At 41.4% G+C, this 16,164-nt stretch overlaps 1 protein-coding gene across 2 annotated transcripts in view; it reads left to right on the top strand.

Annotated features, from left to right (window-relative positions):
- Positions 1-14,450: 14,450 nt before the first annotated feature.
- Positions 14,451-16,164, top strand: part of LOC118389758 (sarcoplasmic/endoplasmic reticulum calcium ATPase 1-like) — a 118,458-nt gene continuing 116,744 nt past the window's right edge. For both annotated transcript variants that reach the window (XM_052529366.1, XM_052529365.1), the window contains exon 1: positions 14,451-14,841. In XM_052529366.1, coding sequence (XP_052385326.1) covers positions 14,830-14,841 — 12 coding nt within the window. In that variant the 5' untranslated portion in view covers positions 14,451-14,829. The remainder of the gene's footprint in view (positions 14,842-16,164) is intronic.

Genomic DNA, 16,164 nt, shown 5'->3' with positions numbered 1-16,164 from the left:
ACACTATACACACTCACACTCACTCACTCACTCACTCACTCACTCACTCACTCACTCACTCACTCACTCACTCACTCACTCACTCACTCACTCACTCACTCACTCACTCACTCACTCACACACACACACTGCACTGAAACTCACACAAAACCAATACACATACAATGCATGCACACACACACACACACACACACACACACACACACACACACACACACACACACACACACACACACACACACACACACACACACACACACACACACACACACACACACACACACACACACACACACACACACACACACACACACACACACTCATCATATGCTGCTGCTATTCTGTTCTTTAATCTTACTCTTATTAGTATCTATTCTGATCACTTAGAAGAGTGTAGTGTTGGTCATTACTGTTTACTGTTGGTCATTACTGAGACGTGGTTCAGGAAGAGTGTTTTGAATACTGATGTTAACCTTTCTGGTTATAACCTTTTTCAGCAAGACAGATCTTCCAAAGTTGGCGGAGTGGCAATCTTCACCAAGGATCCCCTTCAGTGTTCGGTTGTCTCCACCAAGTATGTCCCCAAACCATTTGATTAGCTGGTTTTAAGTATTAAACTTTCAAATAGATATTTGTTGACTGTTGCTAGGTGCTCTCGTCCTCCATCAACACCGGCCTGTACCCTACCTGCCCTAAACTCTATCCTGGCCCCTTAAACTAAGTCTGAATTTGTCCTGATAGGTGACCTAAACTGGGACATGGGACTCCCTAAATCTTTCTCAGATTGCACATGGCTGAACTCTTTAATCACCAATCCCACAAGGTACAGGTTGACTCCAAACAACCACAAAAGGCTACTCTTCTTGATGTTATCCTCACAAATAATCCTGATAGGTCATAGACGCTTGCTAAAAAACTTTAATGATCAAGCCTTCCTTCATGAACTGGCCTCTGTAAAATGGTATAGAATCAGCTTGATCCCCTCTGTTGAAGACACATGGACCTTCTTTTTTGATATTTTCAGTGGTATTGTTAACAAACACGTCCCAAAAAGAAAATGAGAATTAAAAACAGGTTCAGCCCCTGGTTCGACCGTAATCTTGCAGAGTTACTCCACCTCAAGAATTGCATTTGGCGAAAGGCTCGGCACACGCATACTCAGGCTGACTGGCTCTTGTTCAGGCAAATGAGAAATAAGTGCACTCAGGCTATCCGGAAAGCCAAAATTAGTTACATTAAGGAGCAGTTCTCTCTCTCTGTGGGTATAACCCCAAGAAGTTCTGGAAAGTTCTGGACCTGGAGAATAAACACTCCTCCTCACATCTGACCATGTCCCTTAAAGTTGCTGATGTGGTTGTTACTGACAAGAAGCACATGGCTGAACTCTTTAATCACCACTTAATCAAGTCAGGATTCCTATTTGACTCAGTCATGCCTCATTGCCCGTCCAACATTTCTTCATCTCCCAACCCTGATGCTTCTCCCTCTTTTCCCCCTGTCCCACTACAAAATGCCTCCCTGCAGGCAGTCGATGCTAAAGGAGCTCCTGAAACTTGACCCCAAAGAACCATCTGGGTCAGATGGTTTAGACCCCTTCTTCTTTAAGGTTGCTTCCCCTATCATCGCCAAGCCTGTCTCTCCTTTCTGGGGAGGTTCCCATTGCTTGGAAAGCAGCCACGGTTCATCCTTACTTAAAGGGAGAGATCAAGCTGATCCTAACTGTTATAAGCCTATTTCTATTTTGCCCTGTTTATCAAAAGTGTTGGGAAAACTTGTCAATAATCAACTGACTGGCTTTCTTGATAGTATATAGTATTCTCTCTGGTATGCAATCTGGTTTCCGCTCAGGTCATGAATGTGTCACTGCAACCTTAAAGGTCTTCAATGATGTCACCATTGCCCTTGATTCAAAGCAATGTTGTGCTGCTATTTTCATTGACTTGGCCAAAGCTTTTTATACAGTACACTATTCCATTATTGTGGCCCGGCTAAGGAGTATTGGTGTCTCTGAGGGGTCTTTGGCCTGGTTTGCTAACTACCTCTCTCAAAGAGTACAGTGTATAGTCAGAAAATATGCTGTCTCAGCCACGGCCTGTCACCCCACACTCTTCTCAATTTACATCAACAACATAGCTCAGGCAGTGGGATGCTCTTATTCATTTATATGCAGATGATACAGTCTTATACTCAGCTGGCCCCTCCCCGGATTTTGTGGTCCGGGGCTAGATGGTCTTTACCATTTGGCCATCAGATTTGCCACCAATGCTCCTTATAGGACACATCACTGCACTCTATACTCCTCTGTAAACTGGTCATCTCTGTATACCTGTCGCAAGACCCACTGGTTGATGCTTATTTATAAAACCCTCTTAGGCCTCACTCCCCCCTATCTGAGATATCTACTGCAGCCCTCATCCTCCACCCGTTCTGCCAGTCACATTCTGTTAAAAGTCCCCAAAGCACACACATCCCTGGGTCGCTCCTCTTTTCAGTTCAGCTAGCGCCTGGAACGAGCTGCAAAAAACGCTCAAACTGGACAGTTTTATCTCAATCTCTTCATTCAAAGACTTGATCATGGACACTTACTGACAGTTGTGGCTGCTTTGTGTGATGTATTGTTGTCTCTACCTTCTGATCTGGTACTGGTACTCCCTGTTTATAGCTCCACAATGATCTGGTACTGCTACTCCCTGTATATATCTGCACATTGATCAGGTATTCCCTATACTGTATATAGCTCCACAATGATCTGGTACTTCCTGTATATAGCTTCACATTGATCTGCTACTCCCTGTATATAGCTCCACATTGATCTGGTACTGGTACTCCCTGTATATAGCTCCACATTGATCTGGTACTGGTACTCCCTGTATATAGCTCCACATTGATCTGGTACTTCCTGTATATAGCTCCACATTGATCTGGTACTGGTACTCCTGTATATAGCTCCACATTGATCTGGTACTTCCTGTATATAGCTCCACAGTGATCTGGTACTGGTACTCCTGTATATAGCCCACATTGATCTGGTACTATCCCTGTATATAGCTCCACATTGATCTGGTACTGGTACTCCCTGTATATAGCTCCACATTGATCTGGTACTGGTACTCCCTGTATATAGCTCCACATTGATCTGGTACTGGTACTCCCTGTATATAGCTCCACATTGATCTGGTACTGGTACTCCCTGTATATAGCTCCACATTGATCTGGTACTGCTACTCCCTGTATTCGTGTGTATTTTATTTATGCTTTGTATTTTTATACATATATTTTTTTACCTCAGCATCGTTGGGAAGTGCTCGTAAGCAAGCATTACACCATAAAGTCTACACCTGTTGTGTTTGGCAAATGTGAAAAATAAAAGTGGCTTTGTCTGGGCAGAGTGACATTCCATACTAGTGGTTAGAGCGTTGGACTAGTAACCGGAAGGTTGCAGGTTCAAATCCCCGAGCTGACAAGGTACAAATCTGCCGTTCTGCCCCTGAACAAGGCAGTTAACCCACTGTTCCTAGGCCGTCATTGAAAATAAGAATTTGTTCTTAACTGACTTGTCTGGTTAAATAAAGGTAAAATTTCAATTTAAAAAAGAAAAGAAAAGAAGCTTAGAGCCCGGTGACGTGATCCAGAAATGTGGGGATATTTATAAACCATTAGCCTGTGTGAATGGCTGTTCATCTGAAGAGATACAACTGTCTGTCCATCGCTATGGTTCATCCATACAGAGATGATCTCCGTCCCCCTAGCTCACCTGTTGTCAATTTGTCTAGGACATCACCTCACACACACACACACACACACACACACACACACACACCCGAGTGTCATTTAACAGACATCATCATCTGGGTGGTGTTAATGTTGTGTCAGCTGTTTTGTACCCAGCTAGATTGATATCTCGGTCTCTCTCTGTCTCTCTCTGTCTTTCTCTTTCTCTCCATCTTTTAATCTCTGTGTTTCCAATCAGTTTTCTTATCTTTGTTTGTGAATAAAGATGTAATCTTTGTTCAATCAGAGCACGCTGCTATCAATGAGATGCTATTGGACCACACCATTATTGGCAGGGAGAAAGGGGGGATATAGGGTCAGTTGGTAATGATAGATAAGCTGGTATTAAGATGTTGTATAAATTAGCCCCCCTGCTTCTAGATGGAACATGTATCTTCATAGGTCTGTGAGGCTGAGATTCCTCTGTGAATTGACAACTGCGTCACAGACAGTTCCCCAGAGCTTCGTGCAGGGAAGTGGGAGAGTTATGGGTGGGTGGGGGGGTCTATTAAGAGGTGGGTGTTGACTACTCAGCGTGCTTGTCAGGTACAGCTGCTGCAGAGTGAAGACTGTGATTGAGTTTCACTTCAAGCCTCCTTGAATTCAAAGTCAATGGCAGCAACAGCAGTTTGTCCTCGCAGGAAGCACTGTGGGGATCTGTCAGGGACAAACACTCACGATGAAAACATTACCGAGGGACTAAAGGTTTTAAGAAACTGTAAGGGATATCTACTATATTTGATGTTACCATGAAGTGACTATTCAGGCCATCAAGATCCTATTAAATTACAGTCAATTATTTTTATAGTTCCTAATTATATATGGCAGCTATATTGTATCTAAGGAAAACCAACTTTTCAAAGAATGGATCTTACATGGTATACAACAGGTCCAATAAGAGGTTTTGTAGTGATTCCTATGTCGATGATCTGAATAATATTTGCTGGTCTGTGCTGTGTAATGAGGACTAACCAGACGCTGAACTTGACAGATTTATGAAATTGTTTACCCCAGTTACTAATAAGCATTAAGAAAATGACTGTAAAAACTATTAAATCCCAGTGGATTTATTAGGAATTTAAAGGATTTTTGATTGAGAGTGAAAAAGGAATGGCTTATACAATGGAAGTCAGAGGTTTACATCCACTTAGGTTGAAGTCAGAGGTTTACATCCACTTAGGTTGAAGTCGGAGGTTTACATCCACTTAGGTTGAAGTCAGAGGTTTACATACACTTAGGTTGAAGTCAGAGGTTTACATACACTTAGGTTGAAGTCAGAGGTTTACATACACTTAGGTTGAAGTCAGAGGTTTACATACACTTAGGTTGAAGTCAGAGGTTTACATACACTTAGGTTGAAGTCAGAGGTTTACATACACTTAGGTTGAAGTCAGAGGTTTACATCCACTTAGGTTGAAGTCAGAGGTTTACATACACTTAGGTTGAAGTCAGAGGTTTACATACACTTAGGTTGAAGTTAGAGGTTTACATACACTTAGGTTGAAGTCAGAGGTTTACATACACTTAGGTTGAAGTCAGAGGTTTACATACACTTAGGTTGAAGTCAGAGGTTTACATACACTTAGGTTGAAGTCAGAGGTTTACATCCACTTCGGTTGAAGTCAGAGGTTTACATACACTTAGGTTGAAGTCAGAGGTTTACATACACTTAGGTTGAAGTCAGAGGTTTACATACACTTAGGTTGAAGTCAGAGGTTTACATACACTTAGGTTGAAGTCAGAGGTTTACATACACTTAGGTTGAAGTCAGAGGTTTACATACACTTAGGTTGAAGTCAGAGGTTTACATACACTTAGGTTGAAGTCAGAGGTTTACATACACTTAGGTTGAAGTCAGAGGTTTACATACACTTAGGTTGAAATCAGAGGTTTACATACACTTAGGTTGAAGTCAGAGGTTTACATACACTTAGGTTGAAGTCAGAGGTTTACATACACTTAGGTTGAAGTCAGAGGTTTACATCCACTTAGGTTGAAGTCAGAGGTTTACATCCACTTCGGTTGAAGTCAGAGGTTTACATACACTTAGGTTGAAGTCAGAGGTTTACATACACTTAGGTTGAAGTCAGAGGTTTACATACACTTAGGTTGAAGTCAGAGGTTTACATACACTTAGGTTGAAGTCAGAGGTTTACATACACTTAGGTTGAAGTCAGAGGTTTACATACACTTAGGTTGAAGTCAGAGGTTTACATACACTTAGGTTGAAGTCAGAGGTTTACATACACTTAGGTTGAAGTCAGAGGTTTACATACACTTAGGTTGAAGTCAGAGGTTTACATACACTTAGGTTGAAGTCAGAGGTTTACATACACTTAGGTTGAAGTCAGAGGTTTACATACACTTAGGTTGAAGTCATTAAAACTCGTTTTTCAACCACTCCACACAATACTTGTTAACAAACTATAGTTTTAGCAAGTCGGTTAGGATATCTACTTTGTGCATGACACAAGTAATTTTTCCAACAATTGTTTACAGACACATTATTTCACTTATAATTCACTGTATCACAAATCCAGTGGGTCAGAAGGTTACATACACTAAGTTGACTGTGCCTTTAAACAGCTTGGAAATTTCCAGAAAATGATGTCATGGTGTACCTGTGGATGTATTTCAAGTCCTACCTTCAAATTCAGTAGCCTCTTTGTTTGACATCATGGGAAAACCAAAAGAAATCAACCAATCAGCCACCTCAGAAAACAAATTGTAGACCTCCACAAGACTGGTTTATCTTTAGGAGCAATTTCCAAATGCCTGAATGTACTACGTTCATCTGTACAAACAATAGTATGCAAGTATACACACCATGGGACCACGCATCCGTCATACCGCTCAGGAAGGACACGTTCTGTCTCCTAGAGATGAACGTACTTTGGTGTGAAAAGTGCAAACCAATCCCAGAACAACAGCAAAGGACCTTGTGAAGATGCTGGAGGAAACAGGTACAAAAGTAACTAAATCCACAGTAAAACGAGCCCTATATCGACATAACCTGAAAGGCCGCTCAGCAAGAAAGAAGCCACTGCTCCAAAACCGCCATAAAAAAGCCAAACTACAGTTTGCAACTGCACATGGGGGCAAAAATCATACTTTTTGGAGAAATGTCCTCTGGTCTGATGAAACAAAAATAGAACTGTTTGGCCATAATGACCATTGTTATGTTTGGAGGAAAACGGGGACGCTTGCAAGCCGAAGAACACCATCCCAACCGTGAAGCAACTCTGTCAGGAGGAATGGGCTAAAATTCACCCAACTTATTGTGGGAAGCTTGTGGAATGCTACCCGAAACGTTTGACCCAAGTTAAACAATTTAAAAGCAATGCTACCAAATACTAATTGAGTGTATGCAAACTTCTGACCCACTGGGAATGTGATGAAAGAAATGAAAGCTGAAATAATTATTTATCTCGGCTATTATTCTGACATTTCACATTCTTAAAATAAAGTGGTGATCCTAACTGACCTAAGACAGGGAATTTTTACTATAATTTAATGTCAGTAATTGTAAAATACTGAGTTTAAATGTATTTGGATAAGGTGTATGTAAACTTCTGACTTCAACTGTAAGTCTGGCTACATAACCAATTGGCAAACCTACTGCAAATTGAGAAATCATGTGACTAAACAGAACAAAAAGAAGAAGAAATTACATTATGAAACAAAGATAAATGACAAAAGAATGACAGTAAAAAGTTTGGGAGCACCTTAAATAACATTTTGGGCAAAAAAAGCAAACTCCATCATTGAACACCAAGTACAACATAATCCAGGTAGAATCAGGCATTACCCAGGGCAGCCGTCTAGGCCCCTTACTTTCTTCAATCTTTACTAATGACCTGGCTCTGGGTAAATCCAGTGTGTCTATGTATGTGGATGACTCAATACTATACACGTCAACTACCACAGCAAGTAAAATCCCTGCAACGCTTAAAAAAGGTCTGTAGTCAGTTTCAGAATGGGTGGCAATAAATAAATAAGTCCTAAATATTTCAAAAACTAAAAGCATTGTATTTGGGACAAATCATTCACTAAACCCTTGACCTCAGCTAAATCTTGTGATGAATAATGTGGAAATTGAGCAAGTTGAGGAGACTAAACTGCTTGGAGTAAACCTGGATCGTAAACTGTTATGGTCAAAACATATTGATGCAACAGTGGCTAAGATGGGGAGAAGTCTGTCCATAATAAAGTATGACTCTGCCTTTTAACAACAATATCAACAAGCCAGGTCCTACAGGCCCTAGTTTTGTCGCACCACGACTACTGTTCAGTCGTGTGGTCAAGTGACACAAAGAGGGACCTCGGAAAAGTACAACTGGCCCAGAACAGGGCAGCATGGCTGGCCCTTAAATGTACACAGAGAGCTAACATTAATCATATGCATGTCAATCTCTCATGGCTCAAAGTAGAGTAGAGATTGACTTCATCACTACTTGTTTTTGTAAGAAGTATTGACAGGCTGAATGCACCGAGCTGTCTGTCTAAACGACTAGCACACAGCTCAGACATCCATGCATACCCCACAAGACATGCCACCAAAGGTCTCTTCACAGTCCCCAAGTCCAGAACAGACTATGGGAGGTGCACAGTACTACATAGAGCCATGACTACATGGAACTCTATTCCACAGTACTACATAGAGCCATGACTACATGGAACTCTATTCCACAGTACTACATAGAGCCATGACTACATGGAACTCTATTCCACAGTACTACATAGAGCCATGACTACATGGAACTCTATTCCACAGTACTACATAGAGCCATGACTACATGGAACTCTATTCCACAGTACTACATAGAGCCATGACTACATGGAACTCTATTCCACATCAGGTAACTGACGCAAGCAGTATAATCAGATTTTAAAAAACAGATAGAAATACACCTTATGGAACAGTGAGGACTGTGAAGAGACACACACAGGTACAAACACACATAACATACACACTATACACATACGTACACCTGGATAGTGTTGTAGTAGAGTAGTGGATAGAGGAAACACAATGTATTGTGAAATCTGTTGTAAAATGTATTTTAATGTTTAAAAATAGTATTACAATATATATTACTGCCTTCATTTTAGCTGGACCCCAGGAAGAGTAGCTGCCTTGGCAGCAGCTAATGGGGATTTATAATAATAAATACAAATACAACAATTATAAGCACAGAAACATACACTACCTGACCAAAAGTATGTGGACACCTGCTTGTTGAACATCTCATTACAAAATCATGGGCATTAATATGGAGTTGGTCCCCCATTTGCTGCTATAACAGCCTCCACTCTTCTGGGAAGGCCTTCCACTAGATGTTGGAACATTTCTCCAGGGGATTTGTTTCCATTCAGCCACAAGAATATTAGTCAAGTAGGGTACTGATGTTGGGCGATTAGTCCTGGCTCGCAGTCGGCGTTCCAATTCATCCCAAAGGTGTTATATGGGGTTTAGGTCAGGGCTCTGTGCAGGCCAGTCAAGTTCTTCCACACCAATCTCGACAAACCATTTCTGTATGGACCTCGCTTTGTGCACAGGGGTATTGTCATGCTGAAACAGGAAAGGGCCTTCCCCAAACTGTTGCCTCGAAGTTGGAAACACATAATCGTCTAGTGTATGCTGTGGCATTAAGATTACCCTTTACTGGAACTAAGGAGCCTGAACAATGAAAAACATCCCCAGGCCATTGTCCAATGTCGGCAAGCTTTACGTCACTCCAGCCGATGCTTAGCATTGCGCATGGGGATCTTAGGCTTGTGTGCGGCTGCTCAGCCATGGAAACCCATTTCATGAAGCTCCCAATTAACAGTTATTGTGATGAAGTTGCTTCCAGAGGCAGTTTGGAACTCAGTAGTGAATGTTGCAACCGAGGACAGACGATTTTCACGCACTACGCGCTTCAGCACACGGCCTACACACGGCCACACGGTCCTGTTCTGTGAGCTTGTGTGGCCTACCACTTCGTGGCTGAGCCGTTGTTGCTTCTAGATGTTTCCACTTCACAATAATAGCACTTACAGTTGACCGGGGCAGCTCAAGCAGGGTAGAGATTTGACGAACCGACTTGTTGGAAAGGTGCCACGTTGAAGTCACTGAGCTCTTCATTAAGGTCATTCTACAGCCAATGTTTGTCTATGGAGATTGCATGGCTGTGTGCTCGATGTCATACACCTGTCAGCAAATGGTATGGCTGAAATAGCAGAATCCACTAACTTGAAGGGGTGTCCATATACTTTTGTATGAACAGTGTATATCCCAAAATGAACTGTGGAGATTTAAGGCATCTAAATAAATCAGAAAGGATTCCCATAAAAGTACAAAGACAACCTGACCTTTACAGACATCCAGACAGTGCAGGAGACTCTCTCTGAACATGGTAATCGTGTGGCATATCACTCAGGCATGTGAGAGGGAGGTAAATATCTCTTATGCCACTGATTATTTACATGATGCAAATGACCAAAAGAGAAGAAGAAAAATACTGCTGGAGGGCAGACAGACAGACAGGCAGACAGACAGACCGGCAGACAGGCAGGCAGACAGACAGACAGGCAGACAGACAGACAGACAGACAGACAGACAGACAGACAGACAGACAGACAGACAGACAGACAGACAGACAGACAGACAGGAGTACTGAACAAACAGGCTACAATGTTATAGTATAGAATTGTATAGTACAGCATAGTCTAGTTCAAGGCCCAGTGCAGTCAAAAAAACGTGATTTGCCTGTGATTTATTTACATTTATACACAATGAGGTTGGAAAAGTACTGTTAAATTTGGAAAATTATGATAATGCCCTTTTAGTGTGTAAGAGCAGTCTGAAAAGGACGCCTGACATTTCAGCTTGTTTTGGTGGGATGGAGTTTTGTCTGGCCTGGTGAGGTCACCAGGTGGTAAATTGGTTAACAGACCAATAAGAAAGACAGTTCCAAACCTCTCTGCCAATAACAGCTAGTTTTCAGTTTTCCCCTCCCCACTGAGACCACTCCCACCAAAATTCTTGCTTGAGAAATTCCACTGTCCGAATAAGTTATTTTAGTTTACCTTTTTACCATTTTAATTTAAACCAATCACAGGAAGGTACTTAAGTGTTATCCAGAAATAATTTGATATCGAGATAAAAAAAATAAAAAAAACTGCATTGGACCTTTAAGCATTGAGCTGTGGTCACTGTATCTATACGTTTTATCCGCAGCATGGGTGTGACTGTGGGTGAGACATGGCACGGCTGCATGAGAAGAAGTACAGTGCATTCAGAAAGCATTCAGACCCCTTCCCCTTTTCCACAATTTGTTTCGTTACAGCGTTATTTTGACATGGATTAAATAACAAAAAATATCCTCAACTAAAACAGGTTTCTAGAAATGTTAGGAAATGTATAAAAAAAAAACTGAAATAACGTATTTGCATAATTATTCAGACCCTTTGCCATGAAACTCGAAATTGAGCTCAGGTTCATCCTGTTTCCATTGATCATCCTTGAGATGTTTCTACAACTTGATTGGAGTCCACCTATGGTATATTAAATGGATTGGATATGATTTGGAAAGGCACATACCTGTCTATGTAAGGTCCCACAGTTGACAGTGTATGTCAAAGCAAAAACCAAGCCATGAGGTTGAAGAAATTGTATGTAGAGCTCTGAGACAGGATTGTATTGAGGCACAGGTCTGGGGAAGGGTACCAAAAAATGTCTGCAGCATTGAAGGACCCCAAGAACATAATTTCCTCCATCATTCTTAAATGGAAGAAGTTTAGAACCACCAAGACTCTTCCTAGAGCTGGCTGCCCTGCCAAACTGAGCAATCGGGGGGGAAGAGCCTTGGTCAGCGAGATGACCAAGAACCTGATGGGCACTCTGACAGAGATCCAGAGTTCCTCATCCTTCCAGAATAAGGCACTCTGCAGCACTCCACCAATCAGGCCTTTATGGTAGAGTGGCCAGACAGAAGCCACTCCTCAGTAAAAGGCACATGACAGCCCGCTTTGAGTTTGCCAAAAGGCACTTAAAGGACTCTCAGACCATGAGAAACAAGATTCTCTGGTCTGATGAAACCAAGATTGAACTCTTTGGCCTGAATGCCAAGCGTCACATCTGGAGGAAACCTGGCACCATCTCTACGGTGAAGCATGGTGGTGGCACCATCATGCTGTGGGGATGTTTTTCAGCGGGCAGGGATTGGGAGACTAGTCAGGATTAATGGAAAGATGAACGGAGCAAAGTACAGAGTGATCCTTGATGAAAACCTGCTCCAGAACGCTTTGGACCTCAGAATGGGGGCGAAGGTTCACCTTCCAACAGGATAACGACCCTAAACACACAGCCAAGACAACGCAGGGGTGACTTCGGGACAAGTCTCTGAATGTCCTTGAGTGGCCCAGCTAGAGCCTGGACTTGAAAACGATCTAACATCTCTGGAGAGACCTATGCAGCGACACTCCCCATCAGACCTGACAGAGCTTGAGAAAATCTGTAGAGACAAGAATGGGAGAAACTTACCAAATACAGGTGTGCCAAGCTTGTAGCCTCATACCCAAGAAGACTCAAGGCTGTAATCGCTACCAAAGGTGCTTCAACAAGTGAAGGGTCTGAATACTTATGTAAATGTCATATTTCAGTTTTTAAAAACCCGTTTTTGCTTTGTCATTATAGGGTATTGTGTGTAGATTGATGAGGAAAACAACTATTTTATCAATTTTATAATAAGGCTGTAAAGTAACAAAATGTGGAAAATGTCAAGGGGTCTGAATACTGTCCGAAGGCATTGTATAGTATAGTTCTGAAAGTTATGTAAGCTCTTTAAGTTATAAATAAGTTGAGCTGTGAGAGATAGGACAGAACTAGAACACCTTGTTCCCTTTCTCCTTCCAGTGCACTGCCTACTATCTGCAGTACAGTACTGGGCCTTATTATCTTCTGCATAGCCACGAAGAAGATCTTACTGCATCAACGTCACATGGTTGAGTCTCAGTCTCAGATAAGATTCAACTTGTACACCTATACCCTTCCTTTTTGTAGGCTACTCCTACTGCAGTTTCACCACAGTTGTGAGTTGTCCAGAACTTAGAAACCATCAGAATAATTCAAGCAGCTTCCAGGCCAAAGCAACATAACATCTGCTTTGGGCCACGCAATATATATCCTTTTTCATTGTTCTTAAAAATCAACTTACTATTGAGAGTAAGAATAGTAGAATTACACCAGGTACAATTTAGAAATGTGGTTGTGCATCATTCAGTCACTGAAAAGTCGCCCAATTCGCCATGCCATCAAACAATGACCATGGCTGCATAACGATCGGGGCACGCTAGGCACATGCCCAGGGCCCTGACCTCAAGGGGGACGCTATTGATTTTGTTAGTCTTTCTTACTTAGATATCATATTAACATGGCATAAGTCATGGCAAAATGGATTGAATTACAAGAAAATACTTGTAAAACTGCACATTTCTTTTCTCTGACCCGAGGCAGAATTTATAGAATTTCATGAAATTTGTTATAAAATTGCCACATTTTCTCTCTGCCCAATGGCAAAATGTGTAGAATTGCATAAAACTTGCTTTAAAATGGAAACATTTTCTCTGCACCCCATGTTAAAATGTGTAGAATTGGTGGAAATGAACTTTAAAATGTTGTTTTTTCTCTCTCCTGTTAAGGGGGTGGGGGGGGGTTGCCGCAAGGTGGAGGGGCCCATCCAAATATTGCTTAGGGACCCCAAAACGCTAGAGCCGGCCCTGGATTCAAGGATGACCCAGGTGCACACTGTTCAAGGACAGTAACTCACTTACCTAACTAGCTCATAGTGTGAAGTGAAGTGCTATGTAGGAGTTGCGTGTGGGCATTAGATTAGTCAACATTTGATTACACTCAATTGGCAAACTATTTCCAGAGATGTAGACTACAGCTATTCCAAGAAGTACAAAATCAGGAAAGTCTAATTTTCTGCAATTGTGTTTAGGAGACTTTTAAATAAATAATGTTTCCAGAAATATTATATATAATAAATTACAATATGAGTGAAATAGTTCTCCTTAAAAAAAATGTTATTCAATCTGTTTTAAAACAGCTTTTCTGTGTTTGAATGGTATGGCCATATCACAACAACAGAATGGTCTGGGCATATACTGGTCAATAAAAGTATTACTGACAAGCAAACAGCTGATTGGGCAGCTCAGCCAATGAGACGTCTCACACAAAAACATGACGTCATCCGCTATGAGGAAATAGAAAGCAAGTTTGAGGTGGGATTTTTGAAGTGTTTTTTTTTTCCCTCTCTCATTTACGCTTTTGTCATAAATACAAGTATAGGACGAGTCAACCACATTTTTGGGGTATGAGTAACATATTATGAGCTTTTATTAAAAGTGAGATTTTCTTTGCACAAGATGATGTGCCAAAAGGGAAGAGATCCATAACCCCAAGCATGAACTGATGACATATGAAACATGTGTATCTTGAGAATGACATAGTATTAACTCCTGTGACTTTTCATATGCGGTGCATAAGAACTATAGGCCTAAACCGAGAAGACACGGGCTTTAGCAGAAGAGCTTTACACTCAGGTAATGACAACCAATAGGAAGGCAAGCGAGTGTTCGAACACGCTCACTCACGAGAGAGGCGGTCCCTACTCCCCCAACATATCACACCTTGTGGTTTGATGAAGTGCTGACTGCAGTAGGATCTATTGGGCAATAGAGTTGTCTTGAACAGGAATCCGGCGGTACAGCTCCAATTGTCGGCTCGCAGAAGAGGAGGCAGGTGACCGTCTAGCAGGCAGAGCCACCTCCGCTTGGCAGTCTGAACGCAAGACACATCGGTGAAAAACGACTGTATATTAGACTTTTATTGTCGTAATAGATGTTCCATATTTAACTACATGCCTTTTAATTTAATTGTTTAGTTAGTCAGTTCTCCCTCCGAGATGGATAGCGCGCACACGAAATCCGCATCTGAAGTTTTAGAGAACTTCAGTGTGAACGAAAACACTGGACTCACACTTGAACAAGTGAAATCCAATTTTGAAAAATATGGACCGAACGGTGAGTAACATTGTTGCTGTTTACTGTTATTCAGTTTACCTGTTGAGTGTTAAATGCCATTTTTCCACAGTCACGGATATCATTGAAACAGTTTAGGGTAGTTGTAATTTTACCACGGTTACGGATTTCATTGAGTAGTTTTTAGGGAAATTGGTTAAATTATTTCCCCGCGCCTTATTGAAAAACACGAATATCTGTCGCATACATCCTGCCAATGTTCCTTCCACCCGACATCTTTTGACTGATCTTATGCTTGACGCTACTGTCCGTTTTCATTTTTTTTATCACACTTCACTGAGCTACATTGAGTTTCTCGCTTTAAACAAAGTTGTGTTGTAAGTGGGGATACAACGCACTGAACCCGAACGCTCCTTATCACGGATAACTAGTACAACCTTCAACCAGATTAATAGAATATGCTATTATTGTAACACCTGTATTTAGCCTGGACGTCTATCTCATCGGTTTTGTAATGCATTCATGCATGTATTTTTTTGTGTTGGGAGGGGGGAGGGGGGGGGGTAGACTAGTATCATGGCACGTTCATCAACGGCAATTATTAATTACGAATAAGTGCAATGCTGTAACAATTTTCATTTGGGGCTATAGTCAACAATGGGAATAGCCTTTACACATTATGGTACCATCTAGCTTTTTGATCATGACTGTGTTCCATTACACATAGTCATTGGACTAAGGCACATTCTATACGGGGGGGTTTGTTCGATGCTCGGGTCTGGACATTAACGTGCATCGCTTGCAATAGAAGCAAAATTACCTTATATTTTCATATCAGCGATACATAATTATATATATTTTTAAAAGGTAAAAGTGATCCCTACCTTTTCTATAGGGTTAGGGTCCCACGTAGACATATTTCCATGTTACAGCGCTTTTCTACGGAAAACAGACAGAAGACCGTGGACTACCTGTGCAAATGAGCTTTCTGGCTCTTCCGAACACCTGTGTGTAAACGAAAGATGGACGACACAAACGTGTTGTCACTGAAACATACTGTCGGCTGCAACTACGTTAAAAACAGTGTATAAACAGTAAGTGTGCGTTTTTGCATTTTTTAAAAATCATTTTAATGTGATATTAAAAGTACAGGGATTTATGTGTCTAGAATAATCGATTCCCGTTTATAGAGGAGGGAGTATTTGGATGTTTTCACTTCCAGAGCCAATTCGCCCTTTAAACAGAACATGTAAGGTCCTTGGACTAAGGAGTAACGTTAGTCTTGAGCTAATTGGAGAACAACTATTCACCCTTTAATTTAAAGATAAATAGGTAACATATGATTACATGTCATTCCTGCTATAG

This window comes from Oncorhynchus keta, chromosome 11 (genome assembly GCF_023373465.1).
Source record: "Oncorhynchus keta strain PuntledgeMale-10-30-2019 chromosome 11, Oket_V2, whole genome shotgun sequence".
NCBI classification, from domain to species: domain Eukaryota; kingdom Metazoa; phylum Chordata; class Actinopteri; order Salmoniformes; family Salmonidae; genus Oncorhynchus; species Oncorhynchus keta.
The sequence above is the reverse complement of the archived record's forward strand: the minus strand, read 5'-3'. Positions and strand labels throughout refer to the sequence as shown.